At 53.9% G+C, this 23573-nt stretch overlaps 1 protein-coding gene across 5 annotated transcripts in view; it reads left to right on the forward strand.

The window, feature by feature from the left end:
• Positions 1-23573, forward strand: part of LOC103058101 (phospholipid-transporting ATPase ID-like) — a 50541-nt gene that overhangs the window by 22765 nt on the left and 4203 nt on the right. For 4 of the 5 annotated variants that reach the window (XM_088152688.1, XM_088152690.1, XM_088152689.1 and 1 more), the window contains 16 exons: positions 1655-1813; positions 3113-3201; positions 8229-8425; positions 9025-9233; positions 9805-9848; positions 11083-11248; positions 11343-11531; positions 11886-12001; positions 12836-13000; positions 14824-14935; positions 15775-15880; positions 17004-17148; positions 17647-17830; positions 18984-19207; positions 21765-21848; positions 22636-22695. In XM_088152688.1, coding sequence (XP_088008814.1) covers positions 1655-1813; positions 3113-3201; positions 8229-8425; positions 9025-9233; positions 9805-9848; positions 11083-11248; positions 11343-11531; positions 11886-12001; positions 12836-13000; positions 14824-14935; positions 15775-15880; positions 17004-17148; positions 17647-17830; positions 18984-19207; positions 21765-21848; positions 22636-22695 — 2249 coding nt within the window. The remainder of the gene's footprint in view (positions 1-1654; positions 1814-3112; positions 3202-8228; positions 8426-9024; positions 9234-9804; positions 9849-11082; positions 11249-11342; positions 11532-11885; positions 12002-12835; positions 13001-14823; positions 14936-15774; positions 15881-17003; positions 17149-17646; positions 17831-18983; positions 19208-21764; positions 21849-22635; positions 22696-23573) is intronic. The other variant, XM_088152691.1, reaches the window with a different exon arrangement.

Consider the following 23573-nt stretch of genomic DNA (forward strand, 5'->3'; position numbering starts at 1 on the left):
GGGCGGGGGGATTTGACTTGGAGGCCCAGGAGAGCCAGGATCCAGACAGAAAGCCCTGCCCGTTGCCCTCTTTGCTAGCGCAGTTGTGCAGATTCAGCTTTCCATGGGGGGGGGGAGATTATCTGCCCCCACCACTCAAGCTAGACTGCTCCTGCACATGGAGGTTGTGCTTAGCCATTTTCAGACCTCCCTCCTTTCCTCCTCCCTGAATTCAGCCACGTCTTGTGGGTTGCTTGGGCACGTGGTGCGCAGAGAACCTTCCAGCTCCCTCCCTGCCGAGTCCTTTGGCCAACCGTTGCCAGCAGCAGGAATGGTTCTCTGCCAGGCGCCTGGGTGCCCCAGGAGGGTTCGCTGGCACTCCGCATTAGAGCCCCTGCCCGGGAGGAGGCACATGCCGGGCAAGCGGCAGGCGGCAGCCAGAGAGCCGCAGCCCAAGGCCCTCCGCAGACACTCCTGAGGCCGGTTCCCGAGGCAGCTCAGCCCCTTTGACGTCTTCTTGGCGCCTGGGGCAGCCGGCCCGGGGCAGCTGAAGGAGGGAGGGGCACTTCGGTTCCCGGGGAGCAGGAGGGGGCTTTTGCTCAGGGGCTAAGAAGCCCAGGGAAAACCCTCGGGCCGCGTCTGCCTGCCCCCTTTCCCAGTCACGGGAGTTGGACCCCGGGAACTGGGGAGTCAGGAAAGGGCCCTCTTGGGGCCTGGGGAGAGCCCTGAGCCAGCCCTGGTGGGGCCGAAGCACAGCCGGGCGAGCGCACGGTGGGGTGCCAAGCTACAGGGCATTGCATCGGGTGTCGCGGCTCTCCGTTCCCCAACTTGTGTTGCCCCCCCATCCGCCAAGGAAGTTCCGGAAGTCTTGGCTGTTCTCCTAGCCTTGGGTGAGGGAGCCCTGCCGGTGGGGGGTCGGGGCATGGGGCCGGTGCCTGGCCGCCTTGGATTTTCTCTCTTCCGCTGTCTGCTTTTTAACCATAAGCCGCCCAGAGTCGCTCTGGAGCCTCCTCAGGAACATTACTAATAACAGCCATGCCCAGGGCTGGCCTGAAGGGCCAAAGACCGCGGACACATCGCACGCTCTCTCTTGCATTAATACATTTGTCCTCTACCACCCACTCGCGCACGGTGTGGCCTCAAGACCCCCCCGCCTCTGGGCTCTTTCCAACTGTTCCTTTGCCTCCCCCCCAACTTCCCCCCTTCTCTTCACAGATCTTTGCACTCTTTCCTTCTCTTCTGGGCCCTTTCCTGCTTCACTTCACTCCTCTGAGGGCCGTGGGGTACTGGCGTGGCACTCCAGCATGGCAGCTCCTCCCAGGGTGGGTATGTCGGCAGTGCCCTCCCCGGGGGTCTGCCGGCCCCGTGCGGCTGGGGAGCTGGGCCAGGCCGAGGAGGAGGAGGAAGAGCAGGGGGCTCGGCCGGGGCAGAAGAGGATCCCACTGCTCGTCGCCCTCCAGGGGTCCAAGCTCGCTCTTCTTTCCGCCTGCACTTCGGAGCAACCTGGCAGGAAACAGCCGCAGCCCCCTGGGACTGGGGGGCAGCAGGGCAGGCAGCGCAGCCACTCGTGGGGGGAGGCAGGACCCTGCCCGCCGGGAGGGGAGCAAGGCGATCTTCGGAGGCCCGGGGAAGCGGAGGAAGGGAAGGGCTGGTCTCATCCTCCTCTCGCCTGCAGGGGAAATCCGCTGCGAAGCCCCCAACAACAGGCTGGGCAAGTTTACCGGGACCCTCCTCTTCCAGAAGAAGAAGTTCGCCCTCGACAACGAGCAGCTGCTGCTCAGGGGCTGCATCATCCGGAACACCGACTGGTGCTTCGGGCTGGTCATCTTCGCCGGTGGGTGAGAGCGGCTGGCGCTGGCCGGCCGGGGCCGGGGAGGGGGTCGCTTGCAACCCCCCCCCCATGCTCGCTGACCTCCCCCTCCTCGGCTGGGGCTTGCGAGCCCCGCCACAGCCCTTCCTCCTCGCACCGGACGGCTGGGTGGCGCTTCTGGGCCGGCTTCATGAGCAGCGCAATGTCCTTAAGGTGCGGCCGAGCAGCCCCGCGGGAGCCAGGATCCCTCTGGCTTCCCCCTTCCCTGGGCCAGATGCGCAGCGTCGCCCGACGGTTGGCTGCTGCTACGGCCTTGAGGCTGACCCTCGCAGGCAGCGCCATGCCCACTTCAGTATCCTCATTATCAGTTCTGAGGCTGGTTGTCACTAGTTCGCTCTTCTTTGTATTTAATTTTAGTCCTGCTTTTTTCACCGTGCTCCTTGAGTTTTATTGACTGGAGTTTCTTCCTGCAGTCTTAAACCCACACGCATCTTCTTCCAATCCAGCTTCTCTTAATATATATTCCGCACGTGCCGTGGAAGGTGCTTTGTGTGGCCAGCGCGGAAAGGCATCTCCAACTAAATATTTGGGATAAATTAATGGGACGGGTGGTTTTGCTTTGCTTTTTAACGGAAGTCGGGGCCTGGGTGGACTTGAGGATTCCGGCTATTAGTCGGAACTTTTAATTATGTATTTTTGATTTTAGTTGTTGTAAGCCGCCCAGAGTCCCCCGTTGTGGGGAGATGGGCGGGGACAAGTCTATTAAATAAAATAAATAAATAAAATTAGTCCTCGTGGATCTTTATGAGCAGAGACCAACCACTTTACTATTTGAATGCGGGCGTGCCAAAAGGCGTCCCTGCACCCCTCTGCGGCGTTTGGGAACCTGGTTCCCAAAATTGAGCAGAGCCCCGCCTCCCCTGCAGAGGCCCTCCCTGCCCCAGAGCTGGTTTCAGGCCTCGGTCGGGGAGCAGACGGGGTGTCAGGGGCTTTTGTGCCTCTGGCCCCGGAGCCGTGGCACTGGTCTCTTTGGTCATGCCATGGCATGGCCGGTCCCTGACAAAGGGGAGCCCGGGCAGGTCCAGAGTAGCTTGCAAGGCCCTTGTTCCAGTCTCCTTGCCCTCTGGGGCCTCAGTTCTCCCCCAGGGTAAATACTGCCCCACTGCCCCCTTCCACACACTTCAGATACGTTCTTTCCTGTCCAGCTGGGGGCAGATCATGAGACAGAGGTCTGGGGACAAGGGGCAGGAGCTCCTGCCTTTCTGGGTACAGAATGCTTTGATTCTGAAATTAAACCAAACCCACCGTGGTTTGTTCCACCAGGGCCAGATACCAAGCTGATGCAAAACAGCGGAAGAACCACTTTGAAACGGACAAGCATTGAGCGCCTTATGAACTTCTTGGTCTTGGTGGTGAGTCCTGTTTGTTGGGCTGGGCTTTGTAACTTTGGCTGCCCCAGAGATACAGTACTGTGCAAAAGTTTCAGGCAGGTCTGAAAAAATCCTGTAAAGTAAGAATGCTTTCAAAAATATATATTGTAATTGTTTATGTTTATCAATTTACAAAATGCAAAGTGAGCGAACAGAAGAAAAACCAAAATCAAATCAATATTTGGTGTCACTACCCTTTGCCTTCAAAACAGCATCAATTCTTCTAGGTACACTTGCACACAGTGTTTGAAGGAACTCGGCAGGTAGGTTGTTCCAAACATCTCGGAGAACTAACCACAGATCTCCTGTGGATGTAGGCTGACTCAGATCCTTCTGTCTCTTCATGAAATCCCAGACAGACTCCATAATATTGAGATCAGGGCTCTGTGGGGGCCAAACCATCACTTCCAGGACTCCTTCTTGTTCTTTACGCTGAAGATAGTTCTTAATGACATTGGCTGTAGGTTTGGGATCATTGCCTGCTGCAGAATAAATTTGGGGCCAATCACACGCCTCCCTGATGGTATGGCATGATGGATAAGTATCTGCCTGTATTTCTCAGCATTGAGGACACCATTGATCCTGACCAAATCTCCAACTCCATTTGCAGAAATGCAGCCCCCAACTTGCAGGGAACCTCCACCATGCTTCACTGTTGCCTGCAGACACTCATTATTGTACCGCTCTCCAGCCCTTCGGCGAACAAACTGCCTCCTGCTACAGCCAAATATTTCAAATTTTGACTCATCAGTCCAGAGCACCTGCTGCCGTTTTTCTGCACCCCAGTTCCTGTGTTTTCATGCATAGTTGAGTTGCTGAGCCTTGTTTCCATGTTGGAGGTATGGCTTTTTGGCCGCAATTCTTCCATGAAGACCACTTCTGGCCAGACTTCTCCGGACAGTAGATGGGTGTGTTTGGGTCCCACTGGTTTCCACCAGTTCTGTGCTGATGGCATTGCTGGACATCTTCCGATGTCGAAGGGAAATAAGCATGATGTGTCTTCCATCTGCTGCATTAAGTTTCCTTGGCCGACCACTGTGTCTGCGGTCCTCAATGTTGCCCGTTTCTTTGTGCTTCTTCAAAAGAGCTTGAGCAGCACATCTTGAAACCACGGTCTGCTTTGACATTTTTGCCTGGGAGAGACCTTGCTGATGCAGTAGAACTACCTTGTTGCCGTGCTCAGTCTTGCCATGGTGGATGACCTGTGACATGAACCTGTCTTCCACAGCCTCACCCTAGTAGCAGAATTTGGCTGTTCCTCACCCAGTTTTAAGCCTCCTACACAGCTGTTTCTGTTTCAGTTAATGACTGTGTTTCAGCCTACATAGGAAATTGATGATCATTAGCACCTGCTTGGTATAATTGGTTAACCATACAAGATCCCGGACTTTGTGCAAGTGTACAAAGTGTGCAAGTGAAAGAATTGATGCTGGTTTGAAGCCAAAGGGTAATCGCATCAAATATTGATTTGATTTAGATTTCTTTTCTGTTCACTCACTTTGCATTTTGTAAATTGATAAACATAAACAATTACAATATATATTTTTGAAAGCATTCTTACTTTACAGCATTTTTTTACACCTCCCTAAAACTTTTGCGCAGTACTGAACATTTGAGCCAATCTGTTTTGCCACGTTCTGTCTGTACTGTGGCTTCCTGAGAATGTTGTTCTCCGGTGCAAATGTGCTTGCATTTCTCTTGGGGATCTCATGTGTCAAGCAATGATGGAGACTTGTTGGATTCTCGATGTTCTCTGAGCTTGGCATTTTCCTTGACAGGCATTTCATTACCTCAGTCCATAATATCATCAGTGCATTGACATGAAGTGAGGTTTGGCATCTCTTTAGATACAGCAGTTTGTCCTGCCAGCCTGTTGTGGGTATTGCTCCTTCCTGATTGCTTTTCCGTAAGTGGGGCTGGTTCCTCCTCATCTGGCGTTGCTTGATGGGAGTGTGATAAGATATTGACATAGGAATTGATGGAATGTCTACAGAAATAAGGCAAGACACAGGAGAAGAATGAGTAAAGGTTCTAACCAAGCTGTGCCAGCAAATCTGGGGAATGACACAGTGGCCGACAGATTGGAAGAGCTCAGGCTGTATATCAATCCCAAACAAAGGAGACTTAACAGAGTCTCCTTAACGCAGTACTTAATTTCTCATGCTAGCAAAATAATGCTCAGGATCATCCAGTGTAGATCAGAGTCCTACATGGAGAAAGAGATGCCAGTTGTTCAAGCTGGCTTTAGAAAAAGCTGAGGAACGCGAGATGTTATTGCTGATACACGCTGGATAATCAAGAAAGCCAAGGAATACCAAGAAGAAGTCAGGATGGCTTCACTGATTAGAGAAAGGCTTTCGATTGTGTTGATCACGTCAAGCTGTGGAACGTGCTCAGGAAAATGGGAATCCCAGAACATCTCATTGTCCTCACAGGAAACTTATAGACAGGTCAGGAAGCCACAGTACAGGCAGAATGTGGCAAAACAGATTGGCTTGAGGTTGGCAAAAGAGTGCAACAAGACTGCATGTTGTCCCCTTATTTATTCAACCTATATACGGAATATATATTAAGGGAAGCTGGACTGGAAGAAGATGAGCGCAGTTTTAAAACTGGAAGAAGAAACATCAATAACCTCCGCAGTGCTGATGACACCACTCAAACAGCCAGAAATTCAAAGGATGTGCAAAGTCTACTAATAAAAGTCAAGGAGCGCAGTGAAAAAATGGGACTAAATATAAAGAAGACCAAATTCATGACAACAGGTAGAACAACAAGCCTTGGAATTGACAATGAAGATATTGAAGTGGTGGATGGCTTCTGCCTTTTAAGATCAACCATCAACAGTAAAGGAAAAAGCAGTCAAGAAACACACTGCAGACTAGCACTCGGTAGAGCAGCCATGAAGGCCTTGGAACAGGAAGTCAAATGCCTTCATCTGTCTATAAGTCTAAAAGATCAGAATCGTGCAAGCCATGGGATTCCCTGTGACACTCTGTGGAAGCAAAAGTTGGACTTTGAAGAAGATGGAAAGAACCAAAGAGGAGGACGACCAGCAGCACAGTGGATGGACTCTCTTACAGTGGTCATGGATCCACCATTGGGAGACCTGAAGGGCCAAGCTGGGGACAGATCATCCTGGAGAAGGTCTGTCTGTGAGACCACTAAGAGTGGGCACCACTCTTGATGTCCCATAATCAATAAGGTATAATGTGCTCAGGGTTGTTTGCTCTTTCCTTTGATCTTTGGTTATTCCTTTCTGAACAGCTTATAAATGCGCAGTGTTTCTATATGTCTGTTGCCTGATTTGTCAGAGGGCGAAGCTTCTAGGAATTCTCTTGCATGCTCAGAGAACCCTTGCGTGATCTAAAGTGTCTTCAGTTTCCCAGCTGAAATTGTAATTGAATTGGTTTCTGTGTTGTGAAATTAAGCATGCTTCATTATGTCATCTACTGCCAACTGATGTTCATGCAATCCTCTACCTGTTGTTCCTACATGGTGGCCCTTTCACTGCATGTTGTGAAGGGTACTAGTTTTATCTTCTTTGGCTACGGGTTTTAGGGCTGGCTCAGGACGCTTTGGAGGGCTTGGTTTGCTTGCTAAAGAGAGGCCGAGGGGTTGCTGGGGATTTTTGAGAAGTTTTTGATGTATGGCAGAGTTATCCTTTTTGTGGGTTGTAATAGTTGTGCTGTGACTGAGTGTGTGGATAGGCACTTTTGTGAGTTTGCATGCATATCCGTTGAGTTGGAAAATGTAATATTTCTGGTTTTTGGAGTTCTGGGTTACCCTGGTGTGTTTTTGCTTGTCTGGGCAGGATTCCTACACAACTTCCTCTGTGTGTGTTATTAGTGCAGGTTGTCTTATTGTTCTCTTCTTCTTATGTGAATTTGATTCCATCAGAGGTGTTGTTGATTGTCTTACATGTGTTTTCTACCTGTTCTTTTCTGGTTATGGTGAAAGTATCATCTACATAATCAATCTGTATTTGGGGTTGCAGGCGTGGGAATATTCTTGTTTTCAGGCGTTGCATCACATTTGCTACGAATCCTGAGATGGGGTTCTAAAGGTATTCTTCTGATTTGTTTGTTTTTCCATCTACCTGGAAATAAGTGGTAAGACAAAGTTTTATGAGTTCTATGAGTTTTGGTGTTTTGATTTTTGTGTGCTCTGCTAAGTTTGGTGAGTTGTGTAAGAGTGCTGCAACTAATTCTTTTGCCAATTTTGGATCTGTAGACATGCAATGATTTCATCTTCTTCAGTTGTTAGATTTTTGATTTTTCTTGAGGCACCATGATGGTTCATTTCTATCTACGAGCTGTCCAAGTACCTTGGGGTGTTCTTGAGCTAGAGTTTTGGGGTCCCTGGTAGTTGAGTGAAGTGGTATGTCAAGTTTGTGTTTTTTAGAGCACCCATAGACGCGTAGGAGGACAGCTTTTCATACACCCTTGTTCTTCTTTCAAATCAAGAAAAGTCGCAGTGATCTAACCAAAAAGGACCAATCATGAAAGCTGTCTATAAACCGCTACCAAATTTCATTCATGTTGATGCACTGATGATGTTAGCAAGTATGAAAATGAAACATTTGGAAGAACCCCAAGAGTCCAATTGCACAAATTTACTGGATAGTATCTGTGATGTAACTAGGATGACAGTTGAATTGTCAGCTCATGAGATGTCAGCCGGACATGAGAAGAGGCTGTCACATGAGGCTGTGAGCTCTCATCAGTGGAGGTCTTCAAACAGAGGCTAAGTGCTCATCTTTTAGGGGGGTTCTAGTGGATCCATCGCTGAGCAGATGTCCTCTTCCAACCTTTTGATTTGATCTGACAGACAGGTTTGGCCGAGGCCCTAGGAGGGAGGACACAACAGTCATAGCTGCTGTGAGGGGAGGTGCCTGAGGACCTCCTCTTCAGCCGAAGGCTGCAGAGAGGTGGTGGGGCTGGTCCCCAGACTGGGAGACATCCTCCTGTGCCGCCTGGGCTATTTCCAGTTTTTCCTTCTCTTGGTAGATCTTTGTCTTTTTGGCGATCATGTGTTTGATCCTCGCCATTGGCAGCTGTATCTGGGAATACAGACAGGGCTACCAGTTCCAGGTGTACCTGCCCTGGGCAACCGATGTCCACTCAGCATTTTTCTCTGCGTTTCTTGTGTTCTGGTCATATGTCATCATCCTCAACACTGTGGTGCCCATTTCTCTCTATGTCAGGTAAGATGGTGGCCGGAGGGGCCAGGCCAGCCTTTCCCCCCACCTCCCATTGCAGGCACCAAGCTTGAAAGGAGATGCCATGGAACCTGGCAGTCTGAGAGGCAATTGGGGCTGGGACAATTCCTTCTTTCTCCTCCTGGTCACCTGCTTCTGGAGATGGTCTCTGACTCATCCTGGAAGAGCTGCCACTGTGGTTGGCCAACGGGGTGGGATGCACTGAGAAGCAGGCTCAGTTGCCAGACTCCACGGTGCCCTTTGGATGGCTTTGCCAAAGAGAGGGCCTCTCTTGCCACCAACAAACACCTGAGGGGGTTGTCCCTGACTTGACTTGGGGAGCGAGAGGAGAGAGGAGCCCCCACTCCCCAGCCAAGGGGCCTTGTCTCCAGCCACGGCCAGGGTGGCCCTTTGCCCTCTGCGCACAGCTTGCTGCTGCTGCTCTACCGCAGTGTCACATCACCTGGAGACACAGCTGGCTGAAGTCGTATCACATTGCCAGGGTGGGAGGGGGCACTGCCTCCTCCCCTTTCCAGGGTCCTCTCCAGAGGGCAGAGGCCGCCCCTTCCTGCCAGGGGCCCAGAGTATTCCTTCCTTTGCTCCAGCGTTGAGATCATCCGTCTGGGCAACAGCTTTTACATTGACTGGGACCACAAGATGTACTACCCAGCCCAAGACATGCCTGCCCAGGCCCGCACCACCACCCTCAATGAGGAGCTGGGGCAGATCAGATACATCTTTTCAGACAAAACAGGGACCCTCACTCAGAATATTATGGTCTTCAACAAATGCTGCATCGCTGGAAAGGTCTACGGTAAGGCGGGGCCAGACTGAACGGTGTCTCTCTCTCAGATGAAAAGATGGAAGCGGGCCAGCCCTTCCCGGCTCTGGTGCCAGCCCCCCTTTTCCTTGCCAGAGAAGGAAGGGACGAGCGGAGGGGGGACCCCAGCATGTTTCGCACTCTGCTCCCTGCAGTTTCAGCTCTCTGTCCCCAGGGTCTCATTCAGATGAGGCTTGAGGGTCATTTGCAGGAGGTGGACAATGGCTGGCAGGCCTTCATGATCCCGAGCTGTCTCTGCCAGGTAGAGATGTCAGATGGCCAAGAGTTGGGTACCATCAATTCAGGGAGGGTCTGATTCTGACTGCAGGGGGAGAAGTGTGGCGTGGCTGTGGGTGCATCCCTTCGTCTTTATGTTCTTGGTTGTGTAAATGAGAGACAGGCCTAGGAGTTTCATCACAGAGAAGGGGGAGCAGGAGCTCCCCGAGTCCCCAGGAGACTTGCTGTTGTGAGGGGACAGAGGTTCTCTCGCACACAGGCCCTTGGATAGTTTGCAGCTGGTATGTCTGGTTGTCCTTCAAAGCTGGTCTGTGCTTCTCATCCACAGGAGATATTTTTGATTCAGATGGAGACCTGGTGGAGGATGTTGAGGTAAGGGCTGTTCAGCCAACCCTCCTGTGAGAAGGGGCTCTTGTATCCCAGCAGCGCTGGCCACTGCCACCACCAATCCTCTAGGCGGCCCATCCACGTTGCAGAGAGATGATCAAGTCTGGGGCAACGGGGGGCAGGCGGGCAAGGAGAACTCAATTACCCCATATTTTGCAGTGACCTTGTTTCCAGACTATCTGCTCTTCTGCATCGCAGCACTCAAGTGCTGTTGCTCGCTGTGGAAGGTGCTCCAAGGATGCTTGCTCACTTCCAACTCCTGCTGTGCTGCAGCATCCAAGCAGAAGAGGGGTCTGTCCACATGAGAAGTGTGGAGAGAGATGGGGAAGCCCCCTTTGGTGCCATTTACTGGTAGCAAGATCCATGAGTCTTCTGACGTCCGCTCGTCTTCCCTCCCTGGTTGGGGAGAGGAGGGTCATGGGGAGAGGCTCCTGGCTACCTACCTGTCCAGCTGGGCTATTTTTGGACAGGAGCAGTCTTGGGGAAGCTCAATCAATCAATTTTTTTATTGTCCATTGGGGTCCAAGGGGAAACTGGCACAATGCTTGTCAGTTTCAGTCCAGCTCAAATTCTGATATCTCGAATCACTAAGTGTGGCACGGGAGGCTGGCAGCAAGCAGAGATGCACAGTGACGCTAGAGTAGGCAAAGCGGCCCCGCTCCACAACACTTAGGTGGGATATTCCCCTGCAGGACAACAGGCAGGGAAACTGCAGCTCCCCCCTTCCCTGCTGCCCCCAGCTGAGATTCATGAACTCTTCAGCCTGCAGAGGAACAGAAGTTTTGAAGGACAGAATGAGCCCGGGAAGGCCTGAGACGGGCCTGGCAAAGTGGGAAGCTTCCTTCTGAAGAGGGGCAGGCACCCCATCAGCTGGGAGGAAATAGTGTGGAGGGCAGCGCCCACCACAGCACTCCCTAGCCAGTGAAATGCCCAGGCTGCCCAGCACCCCCTGGGCCATCCGAGGTTGGACACACCACTTGTGACATGGAGGAAGAAAAGATGGGCGAGGCCAGGGATGGGTTGAGGATGACGGGTGTTTGCGTCTCCTCAGGAAATGGTTTGATGGGTGTCTTCATGCTGGGTCAGGCAGTAAGTATGGTTGAGCCCTACAAGTAGCGTCACCTCCCCACTGTGTGGGGACGGGTGGTCCCCAGACAGAAGGGAAAGTCCAGTTGAGAGCGGTAGAAGCTGCCACGGTTTTCCTTATTTCCTCCCACAGACCATGGAGAAAGTTGACTTCTCATGGAACCCATTGGCTGACCCCAAGTTTGTCTTCTACGACCACAGCCTGGTTAAAGCGGTGAAGGCCAGGGATGAGCCCGTACACAGGTTCTTCCGCCTCCTTTCCCTCTGCCACACGGTGATGCCAGAAGAAACAAAGGAGGGTGAGGCTGCACCAGAGAGCAGAGCTGGTAGGGGAGCGCGGAGCTCCTGGGTGGCTCATGTTTGCAAAGTGTCCAGCACTGTCCTCGCCCGCAGGTGTGTTGGTGTACCAAGCCCAGTCCCCCGATGAGGGTGCGTTGGTGACTGCAGCCAGGAACTTTGGCTTCGTGTTTCGTGCCCGCACCCCCACAACCATCACTGTGGTGGAAATGGGGGAGATCCTAGTTTATGAGCTGCTTGCTATTCTGGACTTCAACAATGTGCGCAAAAGGATGTCGGTCATCGGTGTGTCTCTCTTCCTTCCCGTCATTCTGATTCTGCATACGTGTTGCTAGAGCTCTTCCTCCGCTTGGGAGTTGGCTTGTGTCACAGCAGAAGCTATAATTCTGCACCACCACAAGACCCTCCCGGTTCCCCGGCCTGACGCACAGCTGCAGCGAGCGGGGAGCAGTGCAGACAACCTGCCTGCTGGGCAGAAGGACCGGAGCCTCGCAAGTGGGCTGCCTGGGCCGTGTTTGGTGGTCTGGAGGGGGGAAGGGGGATGAGGAAGGGCGGGCCTCCCACGCGCTCTGGGTTGGGCCTTTATCTGGGCTCCGTCTTCTGCAGACTCACCTTCTGCTCTCCCTGCCTTGTTCCCAGTGCGAAATCCGAGGGGCAGGCTGACTCTGTACTGCAAAGGTGCCGACACCATCCTGTATGAGCTCCTCCACCCTTCCTGCAGGCGCCTCAAGGAAGAAACCACCGAGCACCTGGATGTATGTGCCCCTGGTGCAGCTGAGATGCTGCTGCGGGGGGTTGCCCCCCCCTCTTCCCAAACGCAGACAGGAGCCTGGCTTGCTGGCTGCTTGCTTTCTGTCCCCAAGAGTCCCTCACCTGGATTGCACTGCTCCCTCCAACATGAGACAAGGCTGTGCTGCCCCCCTCCCCGCTCCCCCCCCCCGTAGGCCTCCTTAATGCCAGCAACAGAGCCAGGCATAGAAGCGAGAGGGTAGCTGAGCTGCAGAGTTGCCGCCAGCATCCTTTGAAGGATGAGGGCATCTGGCACAGCCTCCTACTCAGGGCTGGATCCACCAGAGCATTTCTGACGGGCAACCACCCAGCCTCCGCTTGAAGACCTCCAGCAAAGGAGGACTCACCGCTTCATGGGGCAGTGGTGGGACTAGCTCACAGTTTATCTAGCCTGGCCTGAACCCTTTTCCTCGTGGTTTTAACTCCCCGATTGTAGTCCTGCTCTCTGGAGCAATAGAGAGCAAGCCCACTCCCTCGTCTTTGTTGTAGTCCGTCAGGACCTTCAGAACTAACATCTTTTTGGGCCATAGGCAAAGGACCCCCAGAGGAGAAGCTGTAGTGCCCTGAGGCAGCCCCTTTGGCGCAACTACCAGATGGGGGCCAGCTCAAACTCTTGGAAACACGGGCCAGCTCCTACGTGGGCTCTGTGGCCCGTGTGCCCAGAGGTGCTCCAGATCTGTGGCCTCCCTGGCAGGTTGGATGTGGGGACAGCAGTTCCAAGCACTGGGTGCGCTGGGGGTGACTGGCCACGGAGAGCCTCTGTGGGTGGTCTGGGACCCTGACCCCTGCTGTCTTCCTAGGAGTTTGCAGGGGAGGGCTTGCGGACCTTGGTCGTGGCTTACCGGGACCTGGAGGAGCTCTACTTTGAGGACTGGCAGCAGCGTCACCACCAGGCGAGCACAGACTTGGAAGACCGAGAGGGAAAGCTGTCTGAACTGTATGAGGAGATTGAGAGAGACCTGCTGGTAGGCTCCCAGCAAGAAGCGGGCAAGCAGTGGGCAAAGGCAGGCAGCAAGAATGGTTTGGGCTGCCATGGTGGTGCCTTTCTGGGCAGACCTTCCTCCAAATCTGCTCTGAGGCCAGGAGGAAGCTGTTGCCTATTTCACTCACACCATCTACCAATCCCAGCAAATGGCAGTCACACACACCCCCCCCCACAGATGCTGCTCCCAGGGCGATCACGTGGTGCCCTTGGACCACCCAGCACCTTGGGGCAAGGAGTTCTGCTGAACAGTTTGGTAACCGTCTGTTCATTGATCAGGGAGTTTCTCCTTCAATGCTTATCCTTGAGAACCCTGTGCAAGGCAGCTAAAAAGCATAACTATTCAATCACACGCACACACGCGCACACACACAGACCTTCAGCTGCAGCAGAGTAAATTATGCGGCACGCAGGCCCAGCAGACTTCATCCAGCTTGGATGACGCTGACCCTGGCTAGATCCAGCTTATCCCAAGGGGAGGATCATCTCCTGGAATGAGACCACAAGAACATTTTATATGTTGTTTTTCTTTTTTAAAATGTTGCTTGAGCAGTCATTAGTGTGGAAAAGGAAAGCGTAAGATGCGCCGTGCCTGGACTCCACACTGCTTGCCTTCTGCACGGGTGTATACACAAATACCTATTGCGAGGTAAGCAGTGTGGCGCGCAGTGCAGAAAAGGAGCGAGAAAATCTTAAGCCAAGGAAATTAAAGGCACAAGATAGGAAAAAGGAAGGGGCGTATCTAAAACCTATTTGCACCAACACCTTTCTGTCACCGCACCCACCCACTGCTTTGTACTCGCCTTTGGTTCTCTAAACGTCTCCCGTCTCCCTTTTGAGGGTCTCGTCGCTTTCACCCAACCACGGTTTTCTCAGTCTCCCCCTCAGCCCTCCCTCTCTCCCCCTTGACTCAGTCATCTTTCCGTCACCGAGCTGTTTACAATTCAGTCCTCCTCCACTTTCTCCAAACCGTCTCAACACCCTCCTTGCTCATCCCAGGTCCACGCATCACCCATTCGTTCTGGTCTCTCGCTCTTCTGGTTACCACTCGTACGTCTTAGGTTCCACGTGCCCAACACCTGCTCCCCTATGGCGCTCCCGTATGATAAATATTCATTCCTTGCAACTGACCACATGCTGGCCATTTCCTTTCTACCAGCATTTGCACACCTTAAAGTGTCTAATCGAGCCAAGATTCGCTGCCTGCATCCCACGGATGAGGGATTTGCAGTGTATTGACAGTGCACATTGTGCCACAGAAGAGTTGTTTTCCTTTCCTTCTGTCCATGCCTTGGGCACACGATGGGTATTTATGTCTGTGCTGGACAGTCTCTCTGGGTGCCCCTGTAGATCCGGCCTGTCCTTCTAGTCACTGTGTGGCTCTTAAAATGTGTCCACTTTTCCGCTGCTGTGTTGCATAACTTGGGTTTTTTTCATCGCCTGCCTGTCCGCCTGCAGCGAAATGCCAGAAGGTCACAGGAAGGACGAGGGTCCAGTGGGGATGCACTTGAGAAACGCCTGGCCTATTCTGGCTCCTGACTCTGTTTATGACTCTGCCTCTGCCGCTTGTCCTGGCATAACAATAGATGCTCCCCCCACACACACACACGCACCGCACCGTTAACGCTGCTGCGTTGCAAGCCTGGCAACAGGCAGTTCTCTGGAGGGAGAGGGTGTGTGGCTTGAGAGGATCAGCCAGCACCCTGGCAGGTAAACGATGCTTGAGGCACCAGCGCGTTGGGAGAGGCACCCCGCCTGCCCTCGCCAGAAGGTCCCCACCCCGACTGACCGCTCCTTTCTCTCTAGTTACTTGGTGCCACTGCCATTGAGGACAAGCTGCAGGACGGTGTTTCCCAGACGATTGAGATCTTGGAAAAGGCACATATTAAGATCTGGGTGCTCACCGGCGACAAGGAAGGTACCAAGCAGGGGGAGCAAAGAGCAGACAGTGAAGGACTGGGGCAGAAGGGCCTAAGCTGGGGAGATCCGGAAGTGGCACCCCAGAACTCCCATTGGGCACATTCAGGGGACGTGGTGCCCCTCTGCTACCCACCTGTTGTGGCAAGAGGGGTCATGCCTCCACCCTCCCGCCCCTGCCCCCGGGTGGAATACACTGGGAAGAGCCTTCCTCGCTTCAGAGCAGCTGCTCCCCAGCAAGGTTCCTGGGCAGATAAACGGGTTCTCGAAGGACTGCTGCTGGGAGGGGAGGCAGGAGGGCCGCCCTGCCCTCGACCGGCAGCTGAGGAACCCTGCTGGCAAAGGCGTCAGCCTTCCTGCCTCCAGGAACCAAACAGACGGGTCAGCAAGCTTTCCAGGCCAAATCTTTGGTCTGCCTGGGGAGCCAGAATCAGGAGAGGAGCACAGAAGGAAGTCACGCAGGTGTGGCGGAACAGAAACACGCAAGTGCAAAGGCAAAAGAAGAGAGAAGCGGGTTCTGCATGTGGGCAAGGAGAATGGGATGCCAAGGCAGAGAGAAGAGCAGGTCTTGGATTTAGCTGAGTTGAGGAAGGCCAGCAAGGAATTAAGAATTAAGTCCTAGCTTTGCATACAGAAGATCCCTCTGCCAGGACAGTGGGCTTCGTCTTCTGGCTGGCATGCCAGTTCTCTGGATGCAGGGTTAGGGCACCCTCCCCTGGCCCCATGTAGGCAGGCCCCTGGGGACTATGTGGAGGCAGGCCAGACGAGGGCTCCCCATGGGGAAAGGAGGGGGTCTCTCTTCTTCCTTAAGATAATGGACCGGGGGGCCTTTTTCCCCAGAGACTGCGGTGAACATTGGCTACTCCTGCAACATGCTGTATGATGCCATGAAGGACATCTTCTTCATCCACGGCAACAGCTCAGAGGAAGTGCAGCAGGAGCTCAGGTGAAGAGCGTGCCCGGCTTCCCTCCCACCCTTTCTCGTGCCCATCTGTGAGAGAGGACAGCTGCTCCGGGTGGGTCGGTTTCAGATGGGAAGGGCAGCTGGGCAGAGAGAGGATGGAGAACCAGAGGACAACGGAGCCGGGGAGCATCCTTGCAAGAAACCTCGTCCAACTCCTGGAGGAGCCGAGGGTGCCCTCAAGGTCCCAGAGAAAGCACAGCTGCTCTCTGCCACCCTTTCAGAAGCAGCCCTCACTCAATCATCCCGGCTGCTGCTGGACACAGTGACCAAAGGCGGGCCTCTCTGAGGGCCAAGGCCTCATTTGGGGTGTCAGAAGGAGTGTTCCCTTAGGACTCCCAAACAGGAAAGGATCCTCTCAGACTCACTGAACTGCCACATTTCTGGGCTGCCCTCCATCTCCAAGGCAGCGACCGAGAGGTGTGGGTGGCAACCCCCAGCTGGGCCACACGTGATCCTCACAGTCTCTGCAAGCTGCCTTCATATAACATGCTTAATCCATTTCTGGGTTCATTCAACACGGTAAGAGGCAAACCAGCCAACCAAGATTAGCACGTTGTGAAAGGCCATCGCCAGGTCTTTATCTGACCGTTGTGTGAACCCAGCCATTTTTCAGGGTGTCGTGTGGACCTAGGCAATGGGATGAGCCAAGTCTGCCAGGCAGTGACTGCCTCTCAATTTGATGGTTCGTTCAGACATGAGCCTCTTAGATTTCTCTGGCCTAGGTCCATTGAATGTTTTAAACAATGCGGAAACTGCCCAGAGTTGGTGGGAATAAGGTGGCATATACATTTTAATGATGATGTTAATAATAGTGGCTGTGGCGGCGCCATCCGTGGCTCAGTGGGATGCGGTTTGGACGGGAACGAGTCGCTGGCCGGTCAGGGCTGTCAAGGAGAGGTAGAAAGCGTGCTGGCGGCCCTGTTCCCCCGAACCATTTGCACGGGTGCAGCTCAAGTCCCACAGCCGTTGCTGGGTGCCCCTCCGCCCGGCTTCTGTGTCCCTCTGGCCTTGCCCACAAGAGCCATCAGGTTGCAGCCCCGCGTGAATGCGACAGTCCCCCTCTCTGTGCACATCCAGGGGGTTCACCGCGCTCGATCTTTGTTAGGAAAGCAAGGGACAGGATACAAGTGGAGGCTGCCACGAAGGAGGACGAGGTTGACATCCACACCGTGAAGTCCAGCTGCTGCAGCTTCTGGAACAAAGAGCCAGCCGCTGGAGAGTACGGCCTGATAATTAACGGGCACAGCTTGGTAAGGGGCGTCTGAGGCTGTGCGCCTTCTCCAATGGACCAGGTTGCAAGCCAGGGTCTGTAGGGCCCAGGGGGCAAAACAGCGGAAGCCTGCAGTAATGCCATGCCCCTGCCCCCTGCCCCCCACTCCCGAGATTAGACTGGCCCCGATCCTGGCAGCGCTGAAGACCTGAAGGATGTGCTCTGGGGGGCGGGGGGGGGAGGTCAGATGTTACCACTGAGTGTTCGCTGGGCTTCTTTCTGGCAACCGTTGTAGGTTTTTGAATGCTTTGGTGATACTGTGAGAAGGGCGGCCATGTAAAGCGACTTAATAAGTAAATAAATGAGTGCCAGCAAGGGATGGTCCCCCAAGAGCCAGGGAAGAGAGCTTCTCCCTGTCCTTGCTCAGCCCAGAACTCGTTGGCTTTTTCCTGCGTGTTTTGCACTCCAGTCTTGCTACCTCTCTGGGGGAAGGGCTGTCCTCTCCCACACACTCATGCCCGCTCTGTGCCCGTGTCAGGCCTACGCGCTGGAGGGGGAGCTGGCGGAAGAGCTGGTGAACACAGCCTGCCTGTGCAAAACGGTGATCTGCTGCCGGGTGACTCCTCTGCAGAAGGCCCAAGTGGTGGGGCTGGTGAAGAAGTACAGGAACGCCGTCACCCTGGCCATCGGGGATGGCGCCAATGACGTCGGCATGATCAAGAGTGAGTGTGGCGGGGTGGCTCTGCTTGCGGCCAGGGCCAGGGGAGAAGCTGCAGAAGGCAGAGGGACTCGGCATGGGCAGGACAAGCCGGGCAAAGGGGCAGAGCACGGAAAACAAATCCAGCGGGGCGGCCATGGCTGCTGTGGCTGGCTTTCTCTCTGCTTTTGGAGGCACGGCTGCAGATGAGTGCCTCGCGTTTCCTTGAAGGATGGCCGCAAACACATCGGCGTCTCTGTCCCACCCTTCCTAGTCTTCCGCTGTGCCATCTCATTAGGCTTGGAGGCCCAGTGCCGTAGCCTCGGGACCATTGGGGCATGTCCGTCAGTGCCTGGTGCAAAAGTCCCTGGGGCCTCTGGATTGCCCCCTCCCTCCTGGCGCTCACACGACCACCTCCTCCATCCCTCTTGAGTGGAGGGGCTGCTCCTGAGCCCTGCCCTAAAAAGAGGTTCTGGGATAGAGACCTGTCTGTAGAAGACCTCGGGGCTCCTGGAGTTGAAAGGGGCTGCGGAGGTGCTCCGCTCTTCCAAGTTCACGCTTGCTGGACCGATGGCTGTCGAGTCTCCCCTTGGATGCATCTGGTGAAGGGAGCCCCCGCCTTCATCATTTGCACTCTCAACGGAGCTGCAACGTTTTCTCCAACAGCCTCGCCCTTCCTTAAACTCTTCCAGGATTCTCTGGAAACCTTGATTTAAACAAACATTTCGATTTCAGTCAGGGCAATTAAGGAAGGCCCCATAGTCAGCCGCAACCCTGGACTAGCCGGGGCCGTTCAAATGGAAATTTTCAAGTAAGCAATACAAGCTGACGGGAAGGGCTGAGACAAGGCGGTGAAAGCCTGTCATAGCCCACTCTGGCACAGCCTCTGGGCATGTCAGATGCCCTCTTTCATGACAGGCTGTCATTACATCCAGGTCCACTGTGAGCCCCAGTTTCTCAGCAGGGTGGAGGGTGGGAGCTCCTCTGCTGAGATGAGGTGGCTCCCCCTGGCAAGAGCGGCGGAGGGAGCAGAGTCGGCTGGGGGGGGCACTGAGGCCAGTTTCCTGCCAGAGGGCAGGAGGGGTCCACATATAAGCCCCCCAGCCCGTATGCAGGCCAGTCTCGGCTTCTCCCCCTCCCGCTCCCAGCTGACAGCCTGCCTCCGTTGGGTCCTGCAGCTGCCCACATCGGCGTTGGCATCAGCGGCCAGGAGGGGATGCAGGCGGTGCTGTCCAGTGACTTCTCATTCGCACAGTTCCGCTACCTGCAGCGGCTGCTCCTGGTCCACGGCCGGTGGTCGTACATCCGCATGTGCAAGTTCCTGTCCTACTTCTTCTACAAAAACTTTGCCTTCACGCTGGTGCACTTCTGGTACGGCTTCTTCTCCGGCTTCTCTGCCCAGGTACTTGCCTTGCACGGGCCGTGGCTTCCACCCTAGAGGCAGCCGGCGGGGAGGGCGAAGAGGGCTGGAGCGCCTCCCTGGCCCGCTCCAGCCAACGTCCCGGTGGCATCACTCTTCCTACCGGGCTGTCAGACGGGCGGGAGTTCCTTCCAGGAGTCTCCGCCAGGCAGAGCCTGGTGAAGGAGCCAGCTGGTTGGCTAATGGCCATGAGTGCTTTTCCTTCGCCAGGACAACGGGCAGTGCGAGAAGTGGCCGCGGCAGTTGCCCAGCAGCCTTTCGGAGGGGTGGAGGAGATGGAGGAGTGCCACCTGCGGGCCCATCTGCTCTCAGTCCCCACCGCTGCGGGAGACAGGAGGAAAAGGCCTGCCTCTCTCTCCACCCCGTCCTCCGTTGTCCGCGGACTCTCCCGCCATTCCTCTCGGCCCCCGGCTCCCTCTCTCCTCAGTGGCTGTGGCCCACTCAGCTGGGGGAAAGAGCTCCTAGTGGACCCCTTGGAGAAACAACCTGGAAGCCCCACCAGGAGTCACTCGCCTGCCATGGGGCCTTGACACAGCCAGGCCCGGAGCCCTCAGACCCACTTTCGCCGGGGGAGGCTTGGAGGGAGGATGAGGAGAATTAAATCCTTCTCCTGATTCAAGAGGGGAGGCGGGAATTGCAACTCGTGCCCATGATTTCTGGTCCTGGATTCTGTGGCCATGGAAAATCGTTCACCACCGTCTTCCCTGTAGCTTCCCTTTATGGACCTGAACGTGGCCGCCCTGTCTGCCCTCCATCTTCTTTTCTCCAGACCAAACCTCCCCAGTTCCTCCAGTCTGTCCTCATCAGGCACGTCCTATGGGCCCTGTACCACCTTCCTTGCCCCTGAACCCTCTCCATACCCTTCTGGAAATAGGGTGCCCAGAGTCATACAGACGTGCTCCAGGTTTGGTCTCGCCAGTGCCAAGCAGAGAGGAATAAGGACTTCCTGGGTCTGTGATGTGGTGCTTTTTCTGATGCACCCCACGACTGCATTAGCCCTTCGAGCAGCTGTCTCATGCTGCTGGCTCATGCTCCGTCTGTTCTCAGTGGCCACCCCCTTCTTCTCGGCTTTGGGAGTCGTGCGGTAAAAGTTTAAGAACCAGTTCTGCTGGCTCCATTGCTGCCGCTGCATGACTTGGCACGGAATGGCTGATCAGTGTGGCAGGAGTCGTGGCTTGGCTCTGCTCTTAACTGGCTTGCAAAATTCCAGAACATGTAACAATCGATTTGTGCGAGCCAGCTCCAGCACACCACTGGGGTCGTGCCTGGGAAGCTCTCCATCTTACATGTCTGTGCCCTGGGCCAGTGTGTTGGACCGGGACATGAGCCTCACAGCCTGGATTTGCACAGCATAGCGGCTTGCAGAGAGAGAAAAAAACCTAGCTGGTTAAAACTAAGCAATCTCAGGATGAGTACACACGTAGCTTCTCGACTGTGCACCGTGTGTGAACCCAGCTGACCGATGGCTGCAGCAGTCACCCTCTCTCAGCCAAGCCAGGCTCTGGAGTCGCTCTAGGCAGGCAGGCAGGCAGGCAGGCAGACCCATCACCCCACTGCCTCGTAGGGAAAGCTGCCTTATGCTTTCCTCTCAACCCATTTATTCTTGCCTCAAAAGTTTGTTTTGTGTGTTGATTCTCATTCATTCCCTCTTCATGTCCAAACCACCTCATGTACTTTTTAGCCCTCTCATTTACAGTTAAACCTACGTTTCCATTTCCTTGTATGTGTGCATCGAATCCACTCCCAAAGATCAGATATCTTTATTCCCATTTATTTCACCCTTCCTCTTCCTCTCAGTTTTAGACACACCACAGAACTGTTTTTTCTTGCTCTCATTTCATTCACTGATTCATGCTCTTTATGGCATGCTGCTCTTGCATTCCAAGTCACCGTCTTCCATGTGGCATGGTTGTCACCACCAGATGGGCCCATAAACCTTGACCTATGCTCCCAGTTGTGGCTTTGGTCAACCAAGGCTTTCACATACTGTAACGCTTTTTGGCAATGTCACCAAGTTACCAGCATTCCCTGGAGGGGCAAACTGTCACGCAGGATTGGTTGGTTTGGGTGCCAAAGGGTGCGCTCACTGTTCTCAGCAAACTGGGTTCTCTACTGTAGGGGCAGCCTTGCAAGCCAACACAACGGTCGCCCGTAAGAAGTCTATTTATTTATTTGATTTATTTATTAATCACTTTTATACCACCACCCCTCTCACACAAGGCAACTCTGGGTGGTGTACAACAACTGAATAAAACAGCAAATAGATAAAAAACAATCATTATAAGAGGATAAAAAGTAATTATTGAAATATTATCAAAATCCTTCTGATCGTAGCAACAGAGGATAAAATGGGGAGAAGAGCATGACAGATGCCTCCTGGAGAGAGACAGAACGCCACCCCTGAGCGCTGGGAGTCTAGAAGGACTTGCAGGCACCCCCTCCCTCTGCACTGGCCTCGGGCTTGTAGGTTTGCTCACCGTGCTGCCTGCCTGTCTCATGTCCTTCTCGCCTTCCCCCCACCCCACTTCTTTCCCTGCAGACCGTGTACGATGAATGGTTCATCACCCTTTACAACATGGTGTACACCTGTTTGCCAGTGCTTGGAATGAGCCTCTTTGACCAGGTATGGCTGGCTCGCAGAGCTCGGCCCTAAGATTTTGCAAGCTTTCAGCCCATGAAACTGAAGGAAGAGCAATAGACCAAGAAGACTTGATGGAGTAGATGGAACCTCCATGCCAGAAGCATGGGTCCAATCTCCAGAGGCCCCCTGTTTTGTCTCTGTTTACAAAGCAGGGTAACTTCAGCTAGACATGTAAGTCCATGGGCTTGTCCCACATCATCTCAGCCCTGCCGCATGAGAACAGGTTTTTACTTCAGAGCAGTTAAGAAGTGATCTGGATATGGAGGACTTGGCCATCTATCCTTGGCTGTGGTCAGAGCACTTTCTGGGGTCTATAGAACGTGCAGACGGTGAGCACCATAAACCTCTGCATGGGTGAGGGGTTGTTAAGGTATCCATCCAGGTGGTTAATGGATCCTCACTGTTTCCAGAGGCACTTGGGAATTCCTTGACAATTTGGCAAGCTACTCATTCTTGTTTTGGTTGATTTCTGATGCAAGGAGACAACCAGAGGTCTGGATGAGGTGGCATCTCACAGTGTCTTTCCATTGGTTGATCATGGCCAGCTCTAGGGAGATGAAGCAAGTGAAAAACCTAGGAGTAAACATGACCAAGAATAGGAACATGCCGATGTTTTGGTCTACAGTGGCAATAATTCTTCTCAATCTTTATTGTGTCCACATATTCCCACCCAGCAGCCCTGTCAGGTTGAACTGGTCCCTGCTGGGAAAGAATGGGGAGGATAGGACTCCTGCAAGATACTCTCAAGTTTTTATGGGTTTCTTTGCAGATAGAATCTCCAGTATTTTCTCAGGGTTGGACCCAACTGGGCAGAGCCAGGCAAGGTGATGTGAGTGGGGATTCTTCTGAGCTTGGGGAACCAGTGGATGTGGTGAGGATCCTCTGAGGTATGAGCTCAGCCACCTGCGCGCTGGGCCCATGTGCCACCCAGCTCTTGGGAACAGGGTTGCCAGAATTTGAGATGACTCTTTGAGGGAGGTCAATGTGGCCCCAGGCTTGAAGGATGCAGTGTTGCATCCTTTCTTAAAGAGGCCATCTCTTGATCCAGCCATACTTGACAACTTCTATTCAGTCTCAACCTCCCCCTTTTGGGGAAGGCTGTTGAGAGGGTGGCTGGGAGTCAACCCCAAAGGAAGGAGATTGGGACCCTTTCGGTGATGATTTAAGCCCAGCTGTTGGATGAAACAATATTGGTCACTCTGGTAATGATCCCTGTTAGGAGCGCACTTCTCCTGGTCCTATGAGATCTCTTAGCATTATATACCATTGACATGCTATCTTAGCAGGCTGCGTGCAAGGGTTGCTAGTCTGGGGAGTAGAGTGATCCAGCCCACGGTTGTCCCCCGTGGGGTGCCACAGGCCTTGGCCCTCTCTTCCGTATTATTTAGCATCTACAGGAAGCTCCTGGGAGAGAAAGCCATCAGTTCAAAGCGAGGTACCATCAGCGACCAGGCCAGCGATGCTGTGGGGGTCCTGAACTGGTGCCTGGATACTATCAGGGTCTGGATGGGGAGAAACAAGCTCAGATTAACCCCTAGGAAAACAGAGCTGCACTTTGTCCACCAGCATCCTAGTCTCCCTGAAACATCAGTTAAGCTGTGGCTCCGGATGGACCCAAACACATTTTACAGGAGCAGGTCCATGACTTGAGGATCTTCCTGGCCTTCCAGGCCCTGCCAACAGCAGGTGGAAGCTGTGTCAGGTGGG

Source organism: Python bivittatus, unplaced genomic scaffold, assembly GCF_059951505.1.
Source record: "Python bivittatus isolate LINGU-HERP-01145 unplaced genomic scaffold, Pbiv_v1 ctg000570_np1212, whole genome shotgun sequence".
NCBI classification, from domain to species: domain Eukaryota; kingdom Metazoa; phylum Chordata; class Lepidosauria; order Squamata; family Pythonidae; genus Python; species Python bivittatus.